Here is a 24,247-nt window from a genome sequence, read left to right on the forward strand (position 1 = left end):
ACCCAGGGCAAGGATTGTCAAAGGACCAGCAGAGTGAGAGTCTACCTGTTTGTTTAAAATTATAAACTTGGAAGTCCTGGCTTCACCGAAGCCCTGAGTTTCACCAAAACTCAGTGGATTGAGCATGAGCCTACTAACCAAAGGGTTGCTGGTTCAATTCCCAGTCAGGGCACATGCCTGGGTTGTGGGCCAGGTCCCCAGTGGGGGTGCATGAGAGGCAACCACACATTGATATTTCTTTCCCTCTCTTTCTCCTTTCCTTGCCCTCTCTAAATAAATAAATAAATAAATAGATAAATAACTAAATAAAATCTTTGAAAAAAAAGAGAAAAAAGTACAAGTATAATCTTGGACAAAGAAGTAAGAGATATCGTCAGGTGGGATAATCCTTACCTGTTTCTCCTTTTGTAGAACAGATTTGAATATGATGATTGGAATTTGCATGATTTGCGATTAAATGTTTCTGTGGAATCAGGACTTCCAACACCCTGATTGCTCCTATCTGATTAGAAAAAAAAAAAAGGAAGAGACAAAGGGAGCATGTAAAGAAGAACTAGGTAGAACACATATTGCAGCTTTTAAGAAAGGGAGGGAGAAGACAGAATCTCAAAAATACGACAGCATTTGAGGGGCAGAGAAAACATTAGAGACACTGAGAAATAGTCTGAGGAAGATTCCAAGAAGGGGGAAAAAGTCGAGTTTGGGATGAGACAAAAGCAGAGAGAGGAAGAGAGGGAGACAGAGAGAGAGGTGAGAGCGAGAGTGAGAGAGAGAGAGAGAAGGAAGGAGGAGAGGAGAGGAGAGGAGAGGAGATGAGAGGAGAGGAGAGAGAAAAGATGGACACAGGGATATACACAAGATCACCACCCAGCAAGAAAGACAACTAGGAAGGGAAGGTGGGAGCAAGTGAGGTTCCATTTGTGCCAAATTATCTCCTATCTCTCCTCCAGGCCCCATTTCTGGATTGGAGTTATAAATAGCAGAGAGTTGGAAATGTCCCCCCTCCCTTTGATTCTGTCTCAGCCTGGGGGAAGGGAGAAGACAGGGACAGGCCTACAGGTCCCCCTGGAGATCCCTGGGAGGCCCCACCCAGCTCCTGCCTGGGCCAGCCCAGGACTCTCTCCCCTCCCATCCTCTGCCCTTAGGTGGGTGGGAAATGCGCAGTCCTGGAAAGGGTCTGGGAGCTGGAGACATCCTTCCCATCCCTCTGCCTCTTGGGTCCAGTCTCTCATCTTCGCCTTCCTTTGGCACCCCCTTTCTCCCAGCCTATGTTTTTCTTGTTTTCTCCCATCTCTTGTTGATCAAACTCTTGCCTTTCTTTTTCCATCTATTTTCTTTTCTTTTTTGTTTCGTTCTTTCTACCTGCTTCCTTTGCTTCTCTCCCTAGGCCTGCTGAGTTTTTCTCTCTTCTTGCCAGTCTTTCCCTTTCTTCCCTTGAATGCAGAACAGGTGTCACTGCTGGGCTTGGGAGCGTCGTGTGGGAAAAGGTGGGAAGCAGTTTGAGTCGAACAGTGTGAGAAGTATTCCATGTGACCAGGGGGAGAAGGGAGCGCTAAGGGGCCAAGTAGGACCCAGGCTCGAGACCGCTCCCCTTTCATTTCCTCTCTTTCTGTGTGCCTATCTCTCTTCCCAGACTCCTTTAGCCTCATCCATTTCTCATCTCTTTACCATCTTTTTCTCTCTTTCAGTCCCTCTCTAGTCCCCATTCCTAGGCGCCGCCTCCACCCTTCACAGACACCCGCAGGAGTGAGGGGAAGAGGGGAGCTCGGAGCCCAGTGGGGTGGAGCTGGGGCGGGGCTGGGGGACCTGGGAGCAAGGCCAGGTCTCTCCTCCCGCAGACCGCCTGGGCATCTTTCCGCTGGCCTCCACCTGCCGCGGAGCTGGAGGGCGGGCGGAGGGTGGGGCGGGGCGGGGCGGGGCGGGGCGTTGCCCGAGGGGGCGGAGGCGGGAGCCCCAGTGGATGCGGAGAACCCGCAGCAGTCCGGCCAGCGTGCTTGGGGCAGTGGAGCGGTGAAGGATTGGGAGACCCCTGAAGATCAGTGGGACTCGATACCAACACCCGCCTGAGAGACCTTGGTGCTCGGGGCGCTACCGAGTTTCCTTGCGCCCTTGGGGAGCGCGCCCAGGGTTCGCCGATGGCCAGGACTCTGGGCCTCGATCCTGGGGGCCTCTCGGGGATTTGTTACCTTTTTGGCACTCTTCTAGCCGGACTGCTTTCCCCAGGGGCTGTCGCCTTCAATCTGGATGTGATGGGCGCCCTGCGCAAGGAGGGCCAGCCGGGGAGCCTCTTCGGCTTCTCTGTGGCTCTGCACCGGCAGTTACAGCCCCGACCCCAGAGCTGGTGAGTCACCGCGCCCGCCCAGAGTCCCTGTGCCCGAGCCACTGGATTCCCCACCCCTGCCTCATCTCTCAGTCTTTGAACCCCACGAAGACTGGCTGTCCACAGATATTCGGCACCCCAGTTTGGAGCCTTGCCCCATCTATTTCCAGGTGGAGGGTACCCTTCAACCCCGAGAGCCAGGTTCTTGCTTTCAGGATGAATTGTAGAGCACAGTTCTTGCCTTGCCAGGGGCTATCTTTGTTTGCTCCCCCACCCCCACCCCCAACTTGCATCCTGGCTCCAGTCCCAGGGTGCATGCTCCCCTCCTTCTTCATAGGGCCGAATTCCCTCAGGGAGGAGGACTGAGCTTGCTGTCTCTGCTTGGGACAGGAAGAGAGGGAAAGGACAGAGAGGCTAAAGGTGCCGTGGGAGGGGTAGAGGGTGGACTCCAGAAATAACTTCCTGCCAGTGCATTGCTATAGGATGGGATCAGGGCAGCAGGATGCTGGGAAGCCAGGAGAGACCTGCTACTTCGGTGGCTGGAGACCACTGGGAAGCTGGGAGAGAACCTGGCGAGGTCTGGCAACCTGTACTAGGTGTTTCAATGAGAGAGAGTGGCAGGAAACAGAGCCCCCAAAAGGTGTAGCAGCAGTGAGACAGAGAGAGAGATCCAGGAAGGATGCTGGCCAGGCTGTTCCCCTTCCTCCTCCTCAGGAAATTTCCAGCTCCAGGAATCTCAGCAGCAGCGGGAGGCAGGGTGGAATGAGGGGCAGAGGACAATTCTGGTTATTTTCTAATCAGGTCAGGACCTATAGGAGAAGGACACACTTGTGAGGGGCCTGTGACCGTGGTGCTTTGTGTACTGTTTGCTCTGGCTGTGTGTGTGATTTTAAAGAGGGAGACGAGAAGGGGAAGGGAGCTTCCCACCTCCTCCTGCCAAAGAGCTTTTCTCTCCTAGGCCAAGCCTAAGCCATACTAAGTGTCCATTACTGGGATCAATGCCATCCACAGGGACTGTCTTCCTCCTGCTACTATTGGCCTGGGGGCAGAGGGTAGTGACAAGAGCTCATTTCTCTTTTCCTGCTCAGGGAGGCGGGGCAGCTAGCTCTGATCTTTTTCCCGTTATTATCCCTGTCATCAGGGAGCAGGGTCAGTGGTCCCCCGATGTTTGGAAAACACGAAAGCAACTGACTTCATGTCGTCTTTAGTCTTCTGTCTATTTCCTCCCTCATCTGTCTCCCTTCCCCCTTCCCCCATCTGCCCGAGTTCCAGAACCGGAGGCCTTTTTAGGACATGCTGAACTCTCTAAGCTATTTCTAGGCAAATTCTAGGTTATTTTTAATAGCTTGGTCTCTTGTCATTTCCCCCTCATCTCTGAAGGTGGCCCCTGACTCTGTCTCCCGGAGTCAAGCTGAGGGCATTCCCCCAGGGGCCTGACTGCCTAACCCCGGGTTTTGCTCCAGCAGGGGGCGCTCTTCTGCTTTTTGGCCTGTGGGAGACCAAGTACCTTGCTTATCCCTAGGTTTTGAGTTCCACATCTCCTTCTCCAGCATGTAAAATGCTTAGAACAGTGCAGGGCCCATAGTGAATGCTATAATTCCTGTATTGGGATCCACAGACCTAGAGAATAGGTTCAGCACCTTACAGCAAGCCCAGATCCAAAGGCTTGGCTAGAGCACTCCCAAGCTGAGCCAGCCTTCATTCAGTTCCAGCACTGTCCACAGAAGGCCACCCAGATGAGAGAGTCAGAGGGGGCTGGACTCGGGTTGGAGCCTGGAGTGAGTGGAGAACTAAGAGGTGTAGTGGTCATGGACTTCTCTTTCACCTTCACTTAGCCCAGCTCCCAGGGAGTCCCTCTGCCCTCAGCTGCCAATAGGGTTTCATTTTTTCTCTCTCCTAGTAGCTGTGGCTACTGTTCTGTCCAGAGCCCTGGAGTATCTGGGGACCATGGGATAAAGCCAGGAAGAAGTGTGTGGCTGGGGCAGAGGTGGAGGGACCAGAAAGGCTGCACGTGGGAACTCTTGTTCCAGGAAGGATGGGCTGGTTTGCTCACCAAGGGTGGGGCTGGGTGGATCCATGTGCTCAACTTCTTTCCTCCCTGTGGACCCCTCTCCTCCCCTTCTTCTCTCCTCTTGACCTCCAGAGGAGATGTGAACAGTGAACACTGACTGTTAGCTTCTCCTGGTGCTCAGCTATGCACTGACCATCTGAGACACTGCCTGCCTCTGGGGGTCCACATGAAGTGTGGCTCGGCCTCCTAGGGGGCGAGCACGGAGATGAGTAAGACAGCTTCCCCCCGCTAAGAGACAGCCGTCTCTGTTAGCATTACTGCCGACTTGTCTGAAGGTTGGTTGTGCTGCCTGGTTTCTCTCTCTTTTTAAAAAATCCTCACCCAAGGATATGTTTATTGATTTTAGAGAGAGGGGAAGAGGGCAGAGAGAGAGAGGGTGAGGAGAGAGGGAGAGAGAGAGAAACATTGATAGGTTGCTTCCTGTATCTGCCCTGACTGAGGATGGAACCTGCAACCTAGGTACACGCCCTGACAGGGAATCAAACCCACAACCTCTTGGTGTATGGGACAGTGCTCCAACCAACTGAACCACCCCTTTCTGGATTTCTGGAGGAGTCTCAGTGTTCAGAACATGGCCTGTCACTGGCCGTGGTGGAAAGGCTCGGGTACTGGACTTAGGCAGACGTGCATTTGAATCCCAGCATACTGTTTAACGTCTCTGAGTGTCCTGTTTTGAAAGACCAGAAAAGGAGCCTTACATAGGATTGTCGTGAAGATTGAGATAATGCACGTAGCTTGCCTAGCCCAGCACCTAGGTGGAGAGTGATAAAGTTCCTCATGTCCCTGGCATTCAGCCTGGGCCCTGACCCAGAGTAGGTGCTGAATGAATATTCCTTCCTTGCCTCACCAGTGTCTGACACAGGGCTTGGCAGATAGGTTTTCAATAAATAGTTGTTAACAAATGCCGAATGCATGCCACGCTCTCCTCCCTACCACTACCCCCCCCCCGCCCCTGGCCTCTCTCTTGACACTGGCTCTGACACGGGATGACAGCTGGGCAGAGGCGAGGAGTTATGGGAAGGGCGAGTGGCTCTGTGCCCTCCCCCCCCCAACCCACAGAAATGGCACAGTGCCCCACAGATGCCTGGCTTCAGTATTGCCCCACACGGCTTTGGGCCCCTCCCCCAGGAGGGGGGATGGAGGGAAGCAGTGTGGGAGAGAGGCCTTGACGTTTGCCCTGCTGCCACTTTTGAGTCTCTCATTCTTCAAAAAGAGAATCCTTGTAGCCAGCTGGGTGACAATCGCCTCATCTCACCCCTCCTCCACTCCTGGCCTGAGGGTTCAGCCTCAAGGGACCCAGGCAGCCTCCATTCCCAGCACAGTCCTCTCAGGGAAGAAGCCTTGGCTGTGATTATGGAAAATTGTCCTGCCAAGAAAGTTGTAGCTGGGAAAGCGTCTGAGGGGGAGGTAGGAGAGAAGACTGGGAGGGGGTGGCAGTGGGGTGGGGTGAGAGGAATGGGAAAATCGTAGCTGTGGGGAGGAGAAGGAAGGATGAGAAAGGGGGTTCAGGAGGTGAGGGGAGAATAGAGGGAACACTGGAGATCAGATGAGGTATTTGCCCTATCCTGCTGCTGCCTGGAGTGACGGATAGACCCCTGGGCTGGCAGGTTTGCTGGCGGCGGGTCTCTGATGGGTTCCCTGGTAGGGGAAACAGGCCTATATCTAGGCTCTTGCTTGGCCTTCAAAGCTGATCCCTGGGCCACCTTGTGGTGCCAGTCTGGGCCCCCGTTACTTTCGCTCCCAGCGTTCTTGGCATTTCTGGGAAGGTTTCAACAGGACTGTGGAGGGGGGCAGAGCTTGGGGATGGGGCCAGGGAGTGGCAGGAAAGGCCTGGTCAGGAGCAGGTGCTGGGACAGGCGGTTCTTTCAAACTAGCAGTGCTGGCCAGGATGCTTGGGTTGCCATGTGTGTGTGTGTGTGTCTGCAGTATGAGCATATGTACTGTGATGATTGCGTGGCCAAGTGTATTAACCTGCCCTTGTCAGGACTTGGGAAAGGGCTTTGGGTCCTTGTCTGTAGCCCTTCAACACTCTGTGTGGCAGTAAGGTGTTGGGCCTGGGAAGCTCTGGGGGGTGGGAGCATTTTGGCTGCTAACTCCTCCCCTGCCCCATCACATAGGCTGCTGGTGGGTGCCCCCCAGGCCCTGGCTCTGCCTGGGCAGCAGGCGAACCGCACCGGAGGTCTCTTCGCTTGCCCCCTGAGCCTGGAGGAGACTGACTGCTACAGAGTGGACATTGATCAGGGAGGTATGGGCCCTGTGGGAGTGGAGTGGTGGCAGCAAATGAGGAGGGGAGGAGAGGACCTGGCCTCTGCTCCCCTCCCCTAATTCCCAGTGTCTTGCCTCCAGCTGATGTGCAGAAGGAGAGCAAGGAGAACCAATGGCTGGGAGTGAGTGTTCGGAGCCAGGGGCCTGGAGGCAAAATTGTGGTGAGTGCCACTACTGTGGCTGTATGCCAGGGTGGTGGTGTGCGTGTGTGTGTGTGTGTGTGTGTGTGTGCGCGCGCGTGCGTGCACATGTGCATATGGACGGATGTGCTTACAGAGCACAGGCTGGGTATTTGGTATGATGGTATGATTCCCAGGACCTCAAGGAGAGATAAAAAGTGTAAGACATGGCCCCTTATAAATTTAAACCATCTAAACATTTGTCCATCCATCCACTTGTTACACTCTTACTGAGAACCTTTTAAGCATCAGTCATTGTGCTAGTTATTGAGAGAGGATATGTAAAGACAGGGAAGCCCTGGCTGGTGTGTGGACTGAGCACCAGCCTGTGAACCAAAGGGTCACCAGCTCAATTCCCAGTCAGGGCACATGCCTGGGTTGTGGGCCAGGTTCCCAGTAGGGGTGCGATGAGAGGCAACCACACATTGATGTTTCTCTCCCTCTCTCCCCCTCTGTCTAAAAATAAATAAAATCTTAAAAAAAAAAAGACAGGGAAACACTTGGTCTGCAACTCAAATAGCCTACTGCACATATGCAGAGTCTCATCCTCTCCTTTTCTGTGTGTGTGTCTGTGTATCGTCTCACCAATATGCACAAGTACACAATTATCAGTACAAGTCACCGTGGGACAGAGTGTGGTCAGTGTGAAGTGAGCGGTATAGTCCCCAGTCTGTCAACGTCTGAAGGAAGAGTCGGGGGAGAGGCTGTCTGAGGTGGGGCGACTGAGTCGGGCTTTCCAGAATAAGACACTTGGAGAGTGGGGACGGGGAGGAAGTTCTTGGCAGATGAGGCAATGACATAAAGGGCCAGAGACAGGACCAAAGTGGTCCTGTTGGTGTGGTCGTAGAGGCGCGAGGGCTGCGTGTGCTGGCTTAGTTGTGCCTGTGTGTGCGCAGACGGAGTGCGGAACACGGACCTCTTCCTGCCAGGGCAAGGGAGCGGGTGCTGGTGGGGTAGTGGGTTGTGGATTAGCTGACGAACACTGGGCTGGTGGTGGAGCTCAGGCAGTGCCCACACAGGGGTTTGTCGTGTGTGTGTGTGTTGTGTGTGTGTGGTGCGTGCACACGAAACAGCACCTGTCAAGTGTGTGCACATGGGCAGCGTGGCTCGGGCAGGTCCCTGGCTCACCCGGTGGCATGGCTCCTCATTCTGTCTCCTGCAGACCTGCGCACACAGATATGAGGCAAGGCAGCGAGTAGGCCAAATCCTGGAGACGAGGGACGTGATTGGTCGCTGCTTCGTGCTGAGCCAGGACCTGGCCACCCACGACGACTTGGATGGTGGCGAGTGGAAGTTCTGTGAGGGGCGTCCTCAGGGCCATGAACAATTTGGGTTCTGCCAGCAGGGAGCTGCCGCTGCCTTCTCCCCCGACAGCCACTACCTCCTCTTTGGGGCCCCTGGGACCTATAACTGGAAGGGTGAGTCACTCCTCTGGGAGGGCAGAAGGGCACCAAACTGTCCTCTTACCTCAGAGGGCAGCACGCGGCCAAGCATGCCCACACGTTCACTGCCATGTAGTCCTGGGGCACTGCCACGCCTCCCACCCCCGTCGTGCCAGCACATGCACGGATGGAGGTACCTCCTCTCCTGCGCATGGCCGAGTGTTCCTCCACACGCTGGCATGAGCCCCACACGCACGGCCGGTCCTCCCTGCCAACACCCCAGCCACACCTCATCACTCCCACTCCCGTCTCCACACGCTGCTGCTGGCTGAGCTGACACTCGGTGAGTGTGTGCCAAGTCTGTGGGACCCCAGAAGTTGGGGGGGCGGGTGGAGATGGGGCTGCAAAGGAGAGGAGTGGCTTTCCTGTGTGACTGTCTAACTAGCATCCGGACTAAAGGGTGCTCCGAGCTCCCTGCCCTGGGCACTAACAGGTTTGTCCTTGCAGGCACCGCCAGGGTGGAGCTCTGTGCGCAGGGCTCAGCGGACCTGGCCCACCTGGACGACGGGCCCTACGAGGCGGGGGGTGAGAAGGAGCAGGACCCCCGCCTCATCCCGGTCCCTGCCAACAGCTACTTTGGTAGGGACCTCTCCTGGCCCAGAGTCACTCTAACCCTCTGCTCCTCTCTCTTGTCCTCCCTCTCCATGCTCCCACCCTTCCGTCTCTGTCCCTGTCTTTCTGTCTCTGTTCTCCTCCCTTTGGCCTCTGTCTCTCTCATTTTCTTTCTCTACCTCTTCCTCTTCTTCGTGCCTCTGTGTCTGGCTCTGTCTCTGCACTCTGTGGCCCCTCCTCTGGATGTCCTGTCCCTGGTGTCTCTCTCCTCCCCTCGCCCCTGACCCCCACAGGGTTGCTCTTTGTGACCAACATTGATAGCTCAGACCCTGACCAGCTGGTGTATAAAACTTTGGACCCTGCTGACCGGCTCCCCGGACCAGCCGGAGACTTGGCCCTGAATAGCTACTTAGGTTTGTAAGCGCCCACCCACGTCCTCCTGGGCCCTGGGGGCTTGGCCTGGCTTCCCCTCCACTCCTGCTCTACCCCACCCCCACACACACCCAGAGACGAGCTGGGCCCAGTGACCAGGCCTGAGAAGAAAAGGTCCCAAGGGGGAGAACCCAAGGGGTCTGTGAACAGGGGTCTCCATGGAGAAAGAACCAGGTGGACAGAGACCACGCTGGGGAGGAAAGAGGCCAGACCTCTAGGGGGGCATTTTCTCCAGGAGGGATGGTGGGCACATGCTGGAGAAGAGTCCAGGCGTGTTGGTAAGTCCCTGTCATTGTCTCATCTGCATCCTACTGCAGAGAAGGGAGGAACGAGGCCTGAGAGAAATTTGGGTGAATCAAGCTCTTCTCCACTCCCTCTTGTCTCCCTCCACCCATGTGAGGACTTCCTCTCCCTGCCAGGATGGTGGGAGTGGGGGCCAAGAAGGCGCACGGGATAGGACAGGGACCTCTGGGGTGTGCAGAGGGGAGAGCAGTTCTCTGGGAGTTGTAGGGGTGGGGCCCCGCCCCAGCTCCTGCCAGTGCGCTCACTCCTGCCCAGCGTCTGGCTGCTCAGCCATTGCCTTTCTCTTTCCTTCCCAGTCCCCGAGGCTGACCTCACTGCACTACCTGTGCCAAACTCCAGTGTCTGGGTGTGGGGGGCTGCTAGGCCTCTGTAGGGGGAGGAGCAGTCAGCTGTGGTGGTGGTAACATGGAGGTGCCTGCATCTTTGGCTCCAGACCTGTGAGGAGGGGGTGGTGGGGCCTGCGGCACACCTTGGCTCCTGAGCCTTAAGGAGAGTGCTCACTGGGAGGTCACCCCCCCCAGGTTTCTCCATCGACTCGGGGAAGGGTCTGGTGCGTGCAGAGGAGCTGAGCTTTGTGGCAGGGGCCCCCCGGGCCAACCACAAGGGGGCTGTGGTCATTCTGCGCAAAGACAGTGCCAGTCGCCTGGTGCCCGAAGTGATGCTGTCTGGCGAGGGCCTGACCTCTGGCTTTGGGTACTCGCTGGCTGTAGCTGATCTGAACAATGACGGGTGAGTGTGCATAGGGGAGTGGAGCTGGGAGAGGCTGGGTCCAGGGGGGCTGAGGGGTCTCTGGCATCTCTTCCTGACTTTCCTGGCTGGGCAGGCCCCCACACTGACTGTCTTTCTTTCTCCATAGTTGGGCAGACCTGATAGTGGGTGCTCCCTACTTCTTTGAGCGCCAAGAAGAGCTGGGGGGTGCTGTGTATGTGTACCTGAACCAAGGGGGTCACTGGGCTGGGGTCTCCCCTCTTCGGCTCAGCGGCACCCCCGACTCCATGTTTGGGATCAGTCTGGCTGTCCTTGGGGACCTCAACCAAGATGGCTTCCCAGGTGTGATAGGAACTGGAAAGGCTCAGGAGGGGCAGGGGCAGGGGCAGGGGCAGGAAGTGCCTCAGAGGTCACGAGGAGCTCTTCTGAGGGCCCAGGGAGAGAAGCAATCGGGGCTCACACCTGAACTTTACCATTTACCAGCTGTGTGACCTTGGGCGAGTTACCTAACTTTTCTGAGCTGGTGCTATCTGCAGGGAGCAGCTGAGGGCATTAAAAATGATGTGTGCAAAGCCCCTGGGACTTAGTGGCCTCTCTGTGAAATGGAGCACATATGACATCGAACTAGGTGATGGAGGGAAAGTTGGGGCCTGGACCTTGTCACCCCGGCCCCCACCCTGACTGCCTTTTCTGCTCACCCAGATTTCGCAGTGGGCGCTCCCTTTGATGGGGACGGGAAAGTCTTTATCTACCACGGGAGCAGCCTGGGGGTTGTTGTCAAACCTTCCCAGGTGAGAGGGCTTGTTGGGCTGAGGAAATGGGCGTGGGTGGGATGGGGGGCGTGGCTGCAGAGGGCAGGGAGGAGGCAGAGGTCTGAGTGGTAGGTGGGGGCACTGACAAGCAGGTCCTGCAGGTGCTGGAGGGCGAGGCTGTGAGTGTAAAGAGCTTTGGCTACTCTCTGTCGGGCGGCCTGGACGTGGACGGGAACCATTACCCTGACCTGCTGGTGGGCTCCCTGGCCGACACTGCAGTGCTCTTCAGGTGAGGCCCTGCCCCTCCTCTGTCTTCTCCCTTCCTGAGTCTGCGAGCCCAGTCGTGCCAAATCCGATGCTGAAGAGCCCACCCCCAACCGCCCCCCAGTTTCTCAGCCTCATGTTCTTATGTTTTTTTGTGCCCTTAACTCTCCATTTCCCAGGGCCAGACCTGTCCTCCATGTCTCCCATGAGGTCTCCATTTCTCCACGAGCCATCGACCTAGAACAGCCCAACTGTGCTGGTGGCCACTTGGTTTGGTGAGGGAGCACCCAGGGGGGAGGGAGGCTGGGTGAGGTCGTTCAGGGCCTCTAAGCTCCTCTCCCTTCTCCATTTCCCTGCCTCATTTGGCAACGGGGCTGACCGTTGGATTAGGAGGGGGCAGGGTGGGGGTGTGGGTGTGGCCCATAAGCCTTGCCTGACTCAAGAGCTACCCTTTGCCCCTCCACAGTGTGGACCTAAGGGTTTGTTTCAGCTACATTGCAACCCCCAGCAGCTACAGCCCTATTGTGGGTGAGTGGGGTCCCCTTCCCGTCTCCTACCCTGTTGGGTTTCACAGGGGAAAGAAGGGCCCCTGGGTACAGGGTCAGATTGAAGCAGTTCCCCAGCTCATTGTCTCCTCTCCTCTCCCCACACGCCACAGCCCTGGATTATGTGCTAGACGGGGACACAGACCGCAGGCTCCGGGGCCAGGTTCCCCGGGTGACCTTCCTGAGCCGTGGCCCCGATGACCCTAAGCACCAGGCCTCAGGCACCGTGTGGCTGAAACACCAGCATGACCGAGTCTGCGGAGACACCACATTTCAGTTACAGGTGGACACTGACCCCTTGGCCTCTGAGGGTCATTGTCATTGCATGATCTCTTCCTTGATTCCTCTTAGCTTCTTCCCTAACACACTCACACCTCATTCTGAGATCTCGACTTTTGGGAAGGCTCCATTATTGGCTGTTGCCTTCATATGTCTCCTGCCAAGTTCTGTGCTCCCTGGAGATGGAGATGGTAGGGTCCCTTGTCACATCTGGTTCTCAAAGCCCTAAATCGTGGGTCTCTTCCCTTCTCCACTTTAGTTGCTCTCCCTTCTCTTTGCTCAGTTCTCCACTTCTGTCCATAATCTCCCTAAACTTCTTTCCAGGTTTCAGAGTTTGTCTTAAGTTTGGCTGGGGCCTGAGGATTGTTCTTGTATCCCTTCCATTTTTCCCCTTTCCAGGAGAATGTTAAAGACAAGCTTCGGGCCATTGTGGTGACCCTTTCCTATAGTCTCCAGACCCCCCGGCTCCGGCGACAGGTTCCTGGCCAGGGGCTTCTCCCAGTAGCCCCCATTCTCAATGCCCACCAGCCCAGCACCCAGCGGGCAGAGGTGAGAATGGCTCTGGTTCAGCCCAGAAGAAGGAGCTGGGAGGAGCAGCAATTATAAACCCTCACCAGTGACACTGACTCATAGCTCACAGAGTTCTTTCACACGTTTCTCCAGTAGTTCCTCACATCTCCAGGTGCTATAACAACTAGACCCCCACATGGAGAAAGGCCCGAGGGACCATGTGTTCCTAGTCAGAGGGAGCAGTGCTCCTTGATTCCAGGTGATTAGCCAGGGGCCCAGGCTGATAGAGGTCTGCCGTCTATAAACGTGGCCTCCTCACTACTAAGACCATGCCTGTCCTGTTCACCCGGGACAGGGGAGCATGAAGCTCCTTATGTGGTTCTCATGGCCAGTATGGAAGTAGCACTCTACTTTCTCTCCACCTTCTGGATCTGGAACTCAGTTCCATGCAAGGAAGTCCAGGGAAATGTGGTCTCGCTGTGGACCAGCCTGCTAGTCCCTATCATGGCATCATAACACTCCCATCATTTTACTGGTGAGGACACAGCTCAGAGTGGTTAAGTGACCAGCTCAATATCACACAGCCAGTAAGCAGCATATCTGGGAATCGAACCCAGGTTGTGCAGTCCTGTGATGCTCTACCCCACCATATGCTTTGGTGACAGTTGCCCCGTTGCTCACCCCCTAGGAATGACCCTCTCCTCAAATCCCTCCCCAGATCCACTTCCTGAAGCAAGGCTGTGGTGAAGATAAGATCTGTCAGAGCAATCTACAGCTGGTCCATGCCCGCTTTTGTGCCCGGGTCAGCGACATGGAGTTCCAGCCTCTGCCCATGTGAGGGGGGTGAGGGAGCCGGTGGAGTGGGAAGGCAGGAGTTCAAGGAATGGAAGGAAGCTTCTCAGGAGGCCAGGCAGAGGGAGGGGCGGGGCCTGCAGAGGAGGATGGAAGGCTGGGGAGGATCTGCTGAAAATTCAGAAGACTGCAGGTGGGGGTCAGTGATGGGGCCATAGGGGCTCCCCTGGCAAGGAATAACAATCCTTCACCCCACATATAATACTGTGCAATTTAAGTACATCTCACTGTTTAGTCTTCACAACCCTATGAGGTAGGAATTATTATCAGTCCCACTTCATAAATGGAGAACAGAGGCCTAGAGAGGTTAAGTTACTTGTTCAAGGTCAGTCAGTGGTGGGGCCGGGGCCAGAATGGAGGTCCCCTGACTCCCAGTGTGGATGTCTGGAACATGGGGAAGACCTGAGGCTTGGCTTGGTGAGAGCAGAGGCTCAGGGAGTAGAGGCCAGTGGCGTTCACTGGGGGGCGGGGGGTGGGGGAGGCAGGAATAGGCAGGACGGGGGAAGGTGTTTTGATCTTGGAGTGAGTGGGATCTGACCCTTCAGGGATGCCGATGGGACAACAGCCCTGTTTGCGTTGAGTGGGCAGCCATTCATTGGCCTGGAGCTGAAGGTCACTAATCTGCCCTCGGACCCAGCACAGCCCCAGGCTGATGGGGATGATGCCCATGAAGCACAGCTCCTGGTCAGCCTCCCTGCCTCTCTGCACTACTCAGGAGTGCGGGCCCTGGACTCTGTGGTGAGGACCTGGGCAGGGGAGTATGGTCTTAGGGGTTTCCAATAATCCGAACTGACCTCTCCTTCCCTCCCCACTCCAGGAGAAGCCACTGTGCGTGTCCAATGAGAATGCCTCCCATGTCGAGTGTGAGCTGGGGAACCCTATGAAGAGAGGTGCCCAGGTTGGCACGTCTGCCCTTACCCCTATCTAAGTGACCTCTAACCCCAGGCCTTCCTCAAGCCCCTGACCTCCCTTGACTCTAATCTTGCTCCACCCTTGGCCTAGATCACCTTCTACCTCATCCTCAGCACCTCAGGGATCACCATTGAGACTACGGAGTTGGAGGTGGAGCTGCTGCTGGCCACGTAAGCCTGGTGGGGCTGGGGTGAGATAAGGTTGGGGGCAGTGGAATTGATGTCCACCTAGAAGGGGCTGACCCTTTGAAGCATTGCCTGAGCCTGCTGCTCACTCCTGCCTTTGCCCGCACACCAGGATCAGCGAGCAGGAGCTACATCCAGTCTCTGCTCGGGCCCGTGTCTTCATTGAGCTGCCGCTGTCCATCACAGGGTGAGCCCTGTCCCAGTGGGCCTGCACTGGAGGGGCAGGCATCGCCACACCCAAACCCAGGCCTGGGCTCTGTCTCTGACCCTCCATCAGGTCCCAGGCTTCATCAGTTCCCATTTTGACCCCTGTTCTCTAGGGTGGCCATTCCCCAGCAGCTCTTCTTCTCCGGCGTTGTGCGGGGTGAAAGTGCCATGCGGTCTGAACGGGATGTAGGCAGCAAGGTCAAGTATGAAGTCACGGTAAGTGTCCTTGGTATGTGGTCCCTCATGGTCTCCCTCCCTTCCTGGTGCAGAGGAGAGGCTGAGACATGTCCCAGGGGATGGGGCTCTTCTACTATATGGTGAGTTCAAGGCCTCCCCCTGCTGATGTACCTCAGCTGTGGGCAGGTATTTGTGCAGGGACCTCAACTGACTATTTCCTCATTGTCGTTGGCTGAAAAATCTCACCTGCTGGTCTGGGGAGGCTATGAGAGCCCAGGGAAGCTTCTCTGTCTGGGGCCTTGGCTGGGGCATGAGAACATGGTGGGAGGGGCTGATGTCTCTCCCCAGAACTCTGTTCTGGCTCCGCTGGGGCTTCCCCACACCACCCAGTGATATCTCCAGGTTTTCCTGGATTTCACACAGGTGGAGAATCGTGCCTGGCGGGGTCTGGGGTCCTGAGTCGTTGTTGAAACTGTGCTTCCTGAGGCCTTCCCCTCAACCCTGTCTTTTCCAACTCTGGATTCAGAGCCACTCAGAAACTGAGCTGCTCCCTCCCTTCACACTCTCTGTGCCCACAGGTCTCCAACCAGGGCCAGTCACTCAACACCCTTGGCTCTGCCTTCCTCAACATCATGTGGCCCCACGAGATTGCCAACGGGAAGTGGCTGCTGTACCCCATGCGGGTGGAGCTGGAGGGCGGGCAGGGGCCTGGGCAGAAGGGGCTTTGTTCCCCCAGGCCCAACATCCTCCACCTGGTGAGGCTTCGGCAGAGTGGGAGCCGGGCTGCTGAAGCAGGGTGGGGGGCGTTAGACTGTGGGAAGGGCATCGTGGAGTGGGCATGTGTGGGTGAGTGGGGGCCAGGAGGAAGGTGGCTGGGAGGAGATGCCATGTCAGGGTGGTTAAGTTTGGAGGGGTACTCACTGGGCCCCCATCCCCACATCCAGGATGTGGACAGCAGGGACAGGAGGCGTCGAGAGCTGGAGCAGCAAGGGCGGCAGGAGCCTCCTGAGCAGCGGGAGCCTAGCACGTCCTGGTGGCCGGTGTCCTCTGCTGAGAAGAAGAAGAACATCACCCTGGTGAGAGCAGGGCAAGGGAGGTGCAGGCAGAATGGGGGTGTGTGGTGGGGTGAGAGAGGATGCTGGGGGCATGGAGCTTCATTCAGTGAGGGGGTTGTCCAGGGGGGCCTTCTGAGAGGTGTGATGGACAGTTCACATCACACCTGTGAAGCAGCTGCTGACACCACAAGTCCCCCCCCCCCCCCCCCCCGCCCCCAGCAAGTGCTTCCTCCAGAGCTCAGCGTTCAGTTACCTATGCGTTCGAATCTCCTCACATTTACACCAAAGAAAACGTTTTACACGGGTGGGGTGGTTTTAGCTACCTTTGAGATCTGTTTGTTGCTCTTTTGAATGCTTTTAGGACAAAAAAGTCAATCCGTGTAAGAAAACCTGTTTGATTTTTACAATGCCATAAACATTTTAAGTTTTAATAAGTTCTAATTGTAGTCTGTTATGTGTGGTTCATTAAGTCTGCCCTTTTGATCAGTTTTGCCCCTCATTTCCTGCTTGTTTTACTTAGTTTTGTTATTTAAGTGGACTCATGGAGCAAATTGGCGTATGCTCTGTGCTCACCCTTTGAGAATGGTGCTGGCATGAGAGTGTGGAGGGGACACAGATTAAGGGGCTATTTGGCTGGTTTCCAGGAGGTGAAACCCAGGTGTGGATATGCCTGGGCAATAGAGGCAAGGAGTTGCAGAGACTGCAGGGGATTGTAAGCAGTCGGGCCAGCTCTGGCGCCATCTGTCTGGGAGGGAACTCTACTGTCACACCCTGTCCCTCCCACGTGGGAGACAGGAGAGCAGGCAGGAGGCAAACAAAGGTGTCTGGGTGCAAGGTGAACCTGTGTAATTGATGTTTTTCCCTGTCGTATGGAGAGTCTTACCTTCTCCACATGACTAATTTCCTCTGAAAGAACTCCCTACTTTAAAAAAAAGATTTTTATTATTTTTTTTAGAGAGAGGGAGAGAAGCACATTGATGCATGCATGAGCGATCCATCAACTGGTTGCCTCTTGCACGCCCCCTAGTGGGGACCTGACCTGGATGGCAACCCAGGCATATGCCCCGACTGGGAAACTAACCAGCAACCTTTCAGTTTGCAGGAGAGCACTCAATCCACCAAGCCACACCAGCCAGGGCAGAGCTCCGTTTTTTTTTTTTTTTTACAAAGAACTTTGAAATTAATTCTTTGGCTTCAAATTAAGGCAGAAGGTCTTGCTTTTAGACAATTGACCAAGGGTACTTGATTTGCTCAAAAGTGGTAAAATAAAAGACAACTCACAGAATTCAAACACTCTCAAGCTGTTCTTCTATGAAATGTGATGAATGTAACATAGTTTTTAGGCAAATGGATCATTAGGTGGGATTAGGTCAAATGGATATAGGTCAGGCCTGGAAGGAGCAGGGCCTGAGTCCCCTCTCCCAGCAGCTCCTGGAGCAGCTCCTCCTTCATCAGTGAGTTTGGACTTAGTGTAGGAGTATGGCTTTGCCCGGTATGGGACTGGCTTTAAATACGTGCTTCGCACTTACTAGCTTTGCTAGCTCTGGGACCTAAGGTAGGTCACCTGGCCTCTTTGAGCCTCAGTTTCCTAATTTGAAAACTGAGGATGATAATAATATGCATCTTGGAGGATAGTTGTAAAGCTTAAATGAGATAAGTACTGGCAGGTAGTAGGTGCTCAATGAATAGGAACAACATTAGGTAACATCAGCATCAAGTAGGGGCAGCTACTTTACTTGCTGCTGTGAAGTAAGAGCCATCCTCCCTGCTCCTCATGCGTTTCAAAGCCAATAGCCCAGATTTGGGGTAGGCTGCTATGTTGGACCACAAGGTTAGTTTGGGAAGACTTCCTGGAGAAGGGAAGTTTGAGGCTGCTGAGGAAAATAGAGATATGAGTGAGGAGCAAGGAGAAAAGGGGTCCAAGGCGTGGGGGCTCATGGAAGGGTGGATGAGGGCTCTGGGAAGACTCTGTGTCCATGTGACCGCATTTGTGAGGATGCTGGACCCTGGGCAGGCTCAGCAGCTCATATCCTTGTCTGTCTTGGTGCCCAGGACTGTGACCGGGGCACGGCCAATTGCGTGTTGTTCAGCTGTCCACTCTACAGCTTTGACCGAGCAGCTGTGCTGCATGTCTGGGGCCGCCTCTGGAACAGCACCTTCCTGGAGGTGAGAGCACTGCTGAGGTGCAGGCTGGGCATCCTCATCCCCAGCAGCCCCTCTAGAACCTCTCCTTCTACCTCCTTCCTTTCCAAATACAGCACACTCTTAACCCCAGATGGGCAGAAACACCCTCTGTGTGGGGTGCCATTCCATTTATAATTTTGGAGCTGGGTGGAGGTGAGGGGATGAGGGCATTTAGGAGGCAGGCCTGCTTTCCTGCTCTCTTAGGAGTACTCAGCTGTGAAGTCCCTGGAAGTGATTGTTAGAGCCAACATCACCGTGAAGTCCTCCATCAAGAACCTGCTGCTCAGAGATGCCTCCACAGTGGTGAGCCTGCAGGGCTGGGAGGTGAGGGTGGGGGAGCTCTTCTCTCCTGCTGGAGCTCTTGCTCCATTAACTCTTTGCTCCCCAGATCCCAGTGATGGTGTACTTGGATCCAGTGGCCGTGGTAGCAGAGGGAGTCCCCTGGTGGGTCATCCTCCTGGCTGTACTGGCAGGGCTGCTGGTGTTGGCACTGCTGGTGCTGCTCATGTGGAAGGTGAGGCTTGGGGAGGGTGGGGCCAGTGGGGGCTGGGCTTCCCTGTCAAGCAGGCGGCTTTTCATGCTGTGGTTCTCACTCACCCACTCCCTCATTTACTCATCATCTGTACTGAGCACTTACCTTGCCTGTACCAGGGACTCTGTCAGGTCTTGGACATTTTAGAGATAAGTCAATGCAGATCTTGTCCTCAGGGATTTGGTAGTCCAGTGGGGGAAGGGGTCTTGTAGTGAGAAGGCACTAAGTCAAGAAAGTGTAGTGGCAGTTCAGAGGAGGGATGGCTTGAGATCTGGGCCTTAGAAGAAGGTGGGGTAGTAGGATCTGGATGTGGGAGATGAGGTGGGTGAGGTCTGGGCCTTCCACAAGGACCACGGGAGGCTGACTCGTGGAGGCAGGGAAGTGTGGTCTATTTAACTAGAATGTGACAGGGTAAGGCTGGGAAGGCCACCGGGGCCACACAGGCCAACAGTGTGGAGAACTACTGCCAGGAAACTGCCTCCAAGACTGAACTCAGAGCTAGTGTGTACCAGGTTCTCCATGGGACCGTTCTTGTAAACAGAGCATGGGCAGAATCACTTGAATTGGGCGTCCACACAAAAGCACACTCAGCGCAGGGAATCCCATTCGTCACCTGTGGTCATGCCAGGAATCCCAGGCCACAGCTCGGCTATGGGGAACCATGCTGTCCTTGGGGCTCTGTGGAGGACACCCTCCCACCCCACCCCCAACCAACTACAGACCAGACACACCCTTTGACTCTGGACTAGCATGCAGACTGTTGGGACCCCTGTTGTTCTTGGAGAAGATCGATGCCTTTGTGGAACTGGCTCTGGGATCCCTGCTCCCTGCTCCTACAGAAGGGGGGCAGAGCAGAGATAAGGCCCTGTCCTTCCTTAGTCTTCCCATCTCCCTCTTATTTGCTCCCCTCCCCTCTTGACATCTCAGTGTGGCTTCTTCCGTCGGAGCAGCCAGAACTCATCTTTCCCCACTAACTATCACCGGGCCCATCTGGCCGTGCAGCCCTCAGCTGTGGAAGCTGGGGGTCCAGGGACTGTGGGGTAATTTTTGTTTGTGTGCATGTGTGTGTATGGGGGTATGTTTGTGTGTGAGTGTTAGTAGAGTGCCCAGCATTCAGGGGACCCAGAACATTCAGGGTGAAGAAATGAGATTGCATGAGGGTGGGGTAAGTCCTGGGAACTGGGGTGGAAGACAGTTATAAGGGTGAGCTGACGAGAGTGAGGATATACAGCCTGGGGAGTGCACAGAGGGTTGGGTGGGATCTTGGAGTGTGAGCATGTGGAGTACAGGGAGGTGCATGCATGTCTTTCCTTGGGCACAAGTGTGCAGAGACAAATGTGTAAGGAGGTACTGTGCAGTCTGAGCATGTGGAAGTCTCTGGCAGTCCTGAGTGTGAGTGTACAAGGGGCACATTTCCACTTTGTCCAGACCAGCATGTTCATGATTTAGGAAGGGGCAAAGCCATCATATTCATGGATAGAAAACTCTGCCCTGAGGGGATGCTGCCGTGTTTAAGTACACAGGGTGTGTGTGTATGAGGCTTGAGAGGACTCATTTTGGAGTATGCAGGGCTCTAGGAAGCCATGTTTTACCTCAGATCTTATTTGTGTTCTGGGCAATGCTGTTGGGTCCCCTAAAACGCTTGGGCTGGTGGAAACTTTGGGGTCAGCAGTCCTGATGTTCCATCTTCAATCCCCTCTTTCAGGTGCCAAGGGAGATGTCCTTGGCCTTGCACCTTGGGCCCCCTCCTGGTCTTTCTCTTGCTGTAAATGAGACCCTGACAGTGGCACCTGTGGGGGCTGCTTACTGCACTAGATGCTGTCCAACCCATCTCCTTTCTGCTCTGCAGCAGTTGCTTCTTTCTGTCCCAGGGTGGTGGAGCTGGGAGCTGGGCTATGCTGGGCATCTGCTCCAGGGACCTCAGTCCTCATGTCTGTCCTGGTGTTCTTCCAGATGGGATTCTTTAAGCGGGCGCGGTACCCCGAGGCCACCGTGCCCCAGTACCATGCGGTGAAGATCCCTCGGGAAGACCGACAGCAGTTCAAGGAGGAAAAGACGGGCACCATTCTGAGGAGCAACTGGGGCAGTCCCCGGAGGGAGGGCCCCGACGCACACCCCATCCTGGCTGCTGATGGGCACCCTGAGCTGGGCTCTGATGGGCACCCTGTGCCAGGCACTGTCTAGCTTCCCCTGTCCCAGCCTGGCCTATGTGTCCCCTCGATCCCTTCCCCAGAGACCGCTCCTCGGGATGAAGACAGTAGCGTGGGCTGCTGTTGTCCCACCAGGATTTTGCAGGATCTGTTTTCTCAGGGGCATAGACCACTCCCTCCAGGAGGAGCATGCCCGAACCTCCCCTTAGAATGCTGTGAGATGAGAGGGGTAAATCAGGGATGGGGTCGTAGGAGAGGGTGAGAAGGGCAGCCATGTTCTGATGCAGGGGTTAGGAGAGGAGACCCTAATCCCTCCTGCTCCCGTTCACCCAGTGTAACAGGACCCCAAGGACCTATCTCCCCAAAAGTGCCTTAGCCCATAGGGTTGGGGAGGAGGTTGCATTGCTGATTCAGGGGCTCTTACCTCCCTAATTTCCCTTCTCCTCTACCTTAGTTTGCTGCATCAGTCTAGCGGATTTTGTTTATTTATTAAAAAAATATTTGAGAACCAACCCTGGCTAGTGTGGCTTAGTGGATTGAGTGCTGGCCTGTGATGAGAACAAACCTCTGGCCTCTTTGCTGGGTTCTGCTCCCTCATGCCCACGGTCTTCAGGAGAGGCCCGATTCTCTCTGCACACCTCAAGCTCAGGACAAAGGTGGTAGTGGGCGGGAGGGTCGGGGGCCTGGCAGCGATGTACTATCCTGACTTCTGTGACCAGATCCTGGAGGCGCATGGGTATGGTCTCCGAAGGAAGGCTGAGGGCACTTCGCTATGGGAACAACTTTATTTGTGATAGACAAAAACTGGAAACAACCCAAATGTCTATCAACAGCTGAATGGATAAATAATCTGTGGTACATCCACACATGCTGCTACTCAGTAATTAAAGATGCTATTGATATATTCCAACAACATGGATGAATCTCCAAACAATCATGGTGAGTGAAATAAGCCAGAGAAAAGTACATGGTGTAGGATTCCATTTATATAAAATTCTACAAAATGTCACCTCTATGACAGAGTAGACCAGTGATTACCTGAGGATGGGGATGGAAGAGAGAAGAATGGGTCACAAAGAGCACAAGGAAACTTTCACGGTTGATAGACATGTTCACTGTCTTGATTGTAGTGATGGTTTTACAGGTGTTCAAAACTCATCAGGTTAAACACTTGCAAATATGTACCCATTCTTATACATAATGGTACCTCAATAAAACTATAAGCATATAGGGTATAAACTATACCCTATTAGGATTTAGATTATAACCCATGGAATAAAATGGAAAATCTGAGAGTCAATAATAATATGAATGAATGAATGAACAAGAAGATACATAATATCAAATATTACTGGTGAAAGTGTAAGTTGATACAGCCACTTTGGAAATCTTTGACAGTATCTGCTAAACCCAATAAAACAAGGTATAGATTAGTGGGTACAATGTTCTACCACTTGTGTAAAGAAAGGTGAATATATACATATATACATACATGCATCTAAATGTGTGGTGTGTGTGCTATCTGCTTATTCACAGATTATCTCCACCTCCAGGAGGATTCACAAGAAATTGGCGATGTAATATTTAGTGCCTCTAGAGAGGGGATCTAAGAGGTTGGGAGACTGGGGTGGAAGAGAATTTCCCCTACAGTGTTTTTTGTACCATGTGAGTGTTTTATCTTCCCCCCAAATTTCTTTTTTTAAAAGATTCTATTTATTTATATTTTTTAGAGAGGAGAGAACCATCGATGTGTGGTTGCCTCTTATGCACCTCCTATTGGGGACCTGGCCTGCAACCCAGGCATATGCTCTGACTGAGAACTGAACCTGCGATCCTTTGGTTCACAGGCTGATGCTCAATTCACTGAGCCACAACAGCCAGGGACAAAAAAATTTCTTTAATGATTCTTTTAGAAGCAAAAAGAGATAATGCCATAATTCTTGCTAAAATTAGCTATTGGGATCAGACATTAAAATAACATCACTTCTTTTTAGATGGAAACTTCAAACTAAGTACTGGGGCATTATATTAATATGAAATACAAAATTTGATAACTATTTCATAGATTCATAAACGAGGAAAATGGCTCTGGCTGGTGCAGCTCAGTGGTTTGAGCGTTGGCTGCAAATCAAAAGGTTACCAGTTTGATTCCCAGTCAGGGCACATGCCTGGGTTGCAGGCCAGGTCCCCAGTGGGGGCCACATGAGAGGCAACCACACATTGATGTTTCTCTTCCTCTCTTCTCCCTTCCTTCCCCTCTCTAAAAAATAAATAAATAAATAAAAGAAGAAAATGAACAAATTTTTTTTAAAAAAGTATTTTATTTGTTTTTAGAGAGAGGCGGAGAGAGAGAAAGAGAGGGAGAGAAATGTTGACTTGCTGGCTCTCACACACTCCTCCCTAACTGGGGACCTGGCACAGAACCCAGGCATGTGCCCTGACTGGGAATTGAACTGGTGACCTTTGGGTTTGCAGGCTGGTGCTCAACCCACTGGGCTACACCAGCCAGGGCCTTATTTTATTATTAAAGTAAATTTGAGGTCAGCATAATTTAAGTTCTTCTATGGTGGCTTGATAAAACAATTTGACTTTATAAATTCCATTAATAACTTGGCCAACATGTAAAAAAACCCCACAAAACTAGAATGAAATCTCAAGTTATGCTCTGTTGTTTTACCAAGAACATTATATTGTCCTGTCATTTTTCCTTTGCCTTTAAAAATCTGTATTGAATTCATTGCCAAGATATTAAGGAAAATGTTAGTGTATTAATGACTAAAAATTTCTCCCAAGTGATGATATCAGCAATAGAATAATCTAGTACAATTGTGACTTAAATATTGAACTGTGTGCCAGAATGACACATGGGTGAACTGAAACTTACACTTGAATATTCAATAGTTACAGAAATATCTGTGCTTATCATTGACTGTCTGATAGGAATTTTTAAAAATAAAATGCGTCTGTGTTGCTACTTAAAAAACAAAACAAAACAAAATGAAAAGAAACCTTCACTAAGAAATGGCTGCTCTCCAACCTCATTTCCCATCACTTTTCTAACTCATCCTACTCTCCACTACACTAAACTGCTCCCCTTCCCAGATGGGGCAGACAAGTGTCAATCCTAAAAGTCCCAGTCCCATACACCTGCTTTTTCCTCCACACTTGCTTTCCTATCTTGGCTCTGAAGTTCCTCTTTTGTCTCCCAGTTGGCTTGGCCACTCCTCTGTGTCTTCGCTGATCCTGCATTCAGAAGGTCACTCTGTGCTCACGCCGTGTTCCAAACGGCTTCAATCTCTGCTTTCTTGTGGATTTGTGAATCTTTGTTCACGTGTCTGTGACCTGCTGAGGACAAGAGCTCACACCCCTAC

At 53.6% G+C, this 24,247-nt stretch overlaps 1 protein-coding gene and 1 non-coding gene across 6 annotated transcripts; both read left to right on the forward strand.

Annotated features, from left to right (window-relative positions):
- The first annotated feature begins 370 nt into the window (after window positions 1-370).
- Window positions 371-507, forward strand: LOC114514244. The gene has a single exon (XR_003685970.1). It is a non-coding gene; the product is annotated as a U8 small nucleolar RNA (small nucleolar RNA).
- A 1,424-nt stretch (window positions 508-1,931) lies between these two features.
- ITGA7 (integrin subunit alpha 7) lies at window positions 1,932-21,385 on the forward strand. 5 transcript variants are annotated; one of them, XM_036018867.1, is made up of 27 exons: window positions 1,932-2,341; window positions 6,509-6,636; window positions 6,738-6,817; window positions 7,998-8,253; window positions 8,725-8,856; window positions 9,123-9,242; window positions 10,086-10,293; window positions 10,421-10,614; window positions 10,975-11,063; window positions 11,186-11,313; window positions 11,468-11,563; window positions 11,755-11,816; window positions 11,947-12,116; window positions 12,512-12,661; window positions 13,341-13,456; window positions 14,020-14,212; window positions 14,292-14,372; window positions 14,477-14,556; window positions 14,684-14,758; window positions 14,892-14,994; window positions 15,534-15,710; window positions 15,900-16,031; window positions 18,063-18,176; window positions 18,399-18,497; window positions 18,583-18,708; window positions 19,654-19,766; window positions 20,680-20,891. In XM_036018867.1, exons 1-27 carry the CDS (start codon window positions 2,136-2,138, stop codon window positions 20,738-20,740), a joined length of 3,489 nt encoding a protein of 1,162 aa, XP_035874760.1. In that variant the 5' UTR covers window positions 1,932-2,135; the 3' UTR covers window positions 20,741-20,891. The 5 variants fall into 5 exon arrangements, with proteins under 5 accessions (XP_035874760.1, XP_035874759.1, XP_035874761.1 ...); XM_036018866.1 differs by lacking the exon at window positions 19,654-19,766 and having other exon boundaries at window positions 1,933-2,341; window positions 20,680-21,385; XM_036018868.1 differs by lacking the exons at window positions 9,123-9,242; window positions 19,654-19,766 and having other exon boundaries at window positions 1,934-2,341; window positions 20,680-21,385.
- Window positions 21,386-24,247: the final 2,862 nt, after the last annotated feature.

The sequence above is a fragment of the Phyllostomus discolor genome, chromosome 2 (assembly GCF_004126475.2).
Source record: "Phyllostomus discolor isolate MPI-MPIP mPhyDis1 chromosome 2, mPhyDis1.pri.v3, whole genome shotgun sequence".
NCBI classification, from domain to species: Eukaryota; Metazoa; Chordata; class Mammalia; order Chiroptera; family Phyllostomidae; genus Phyllostomus; species Phyllostomus discolor.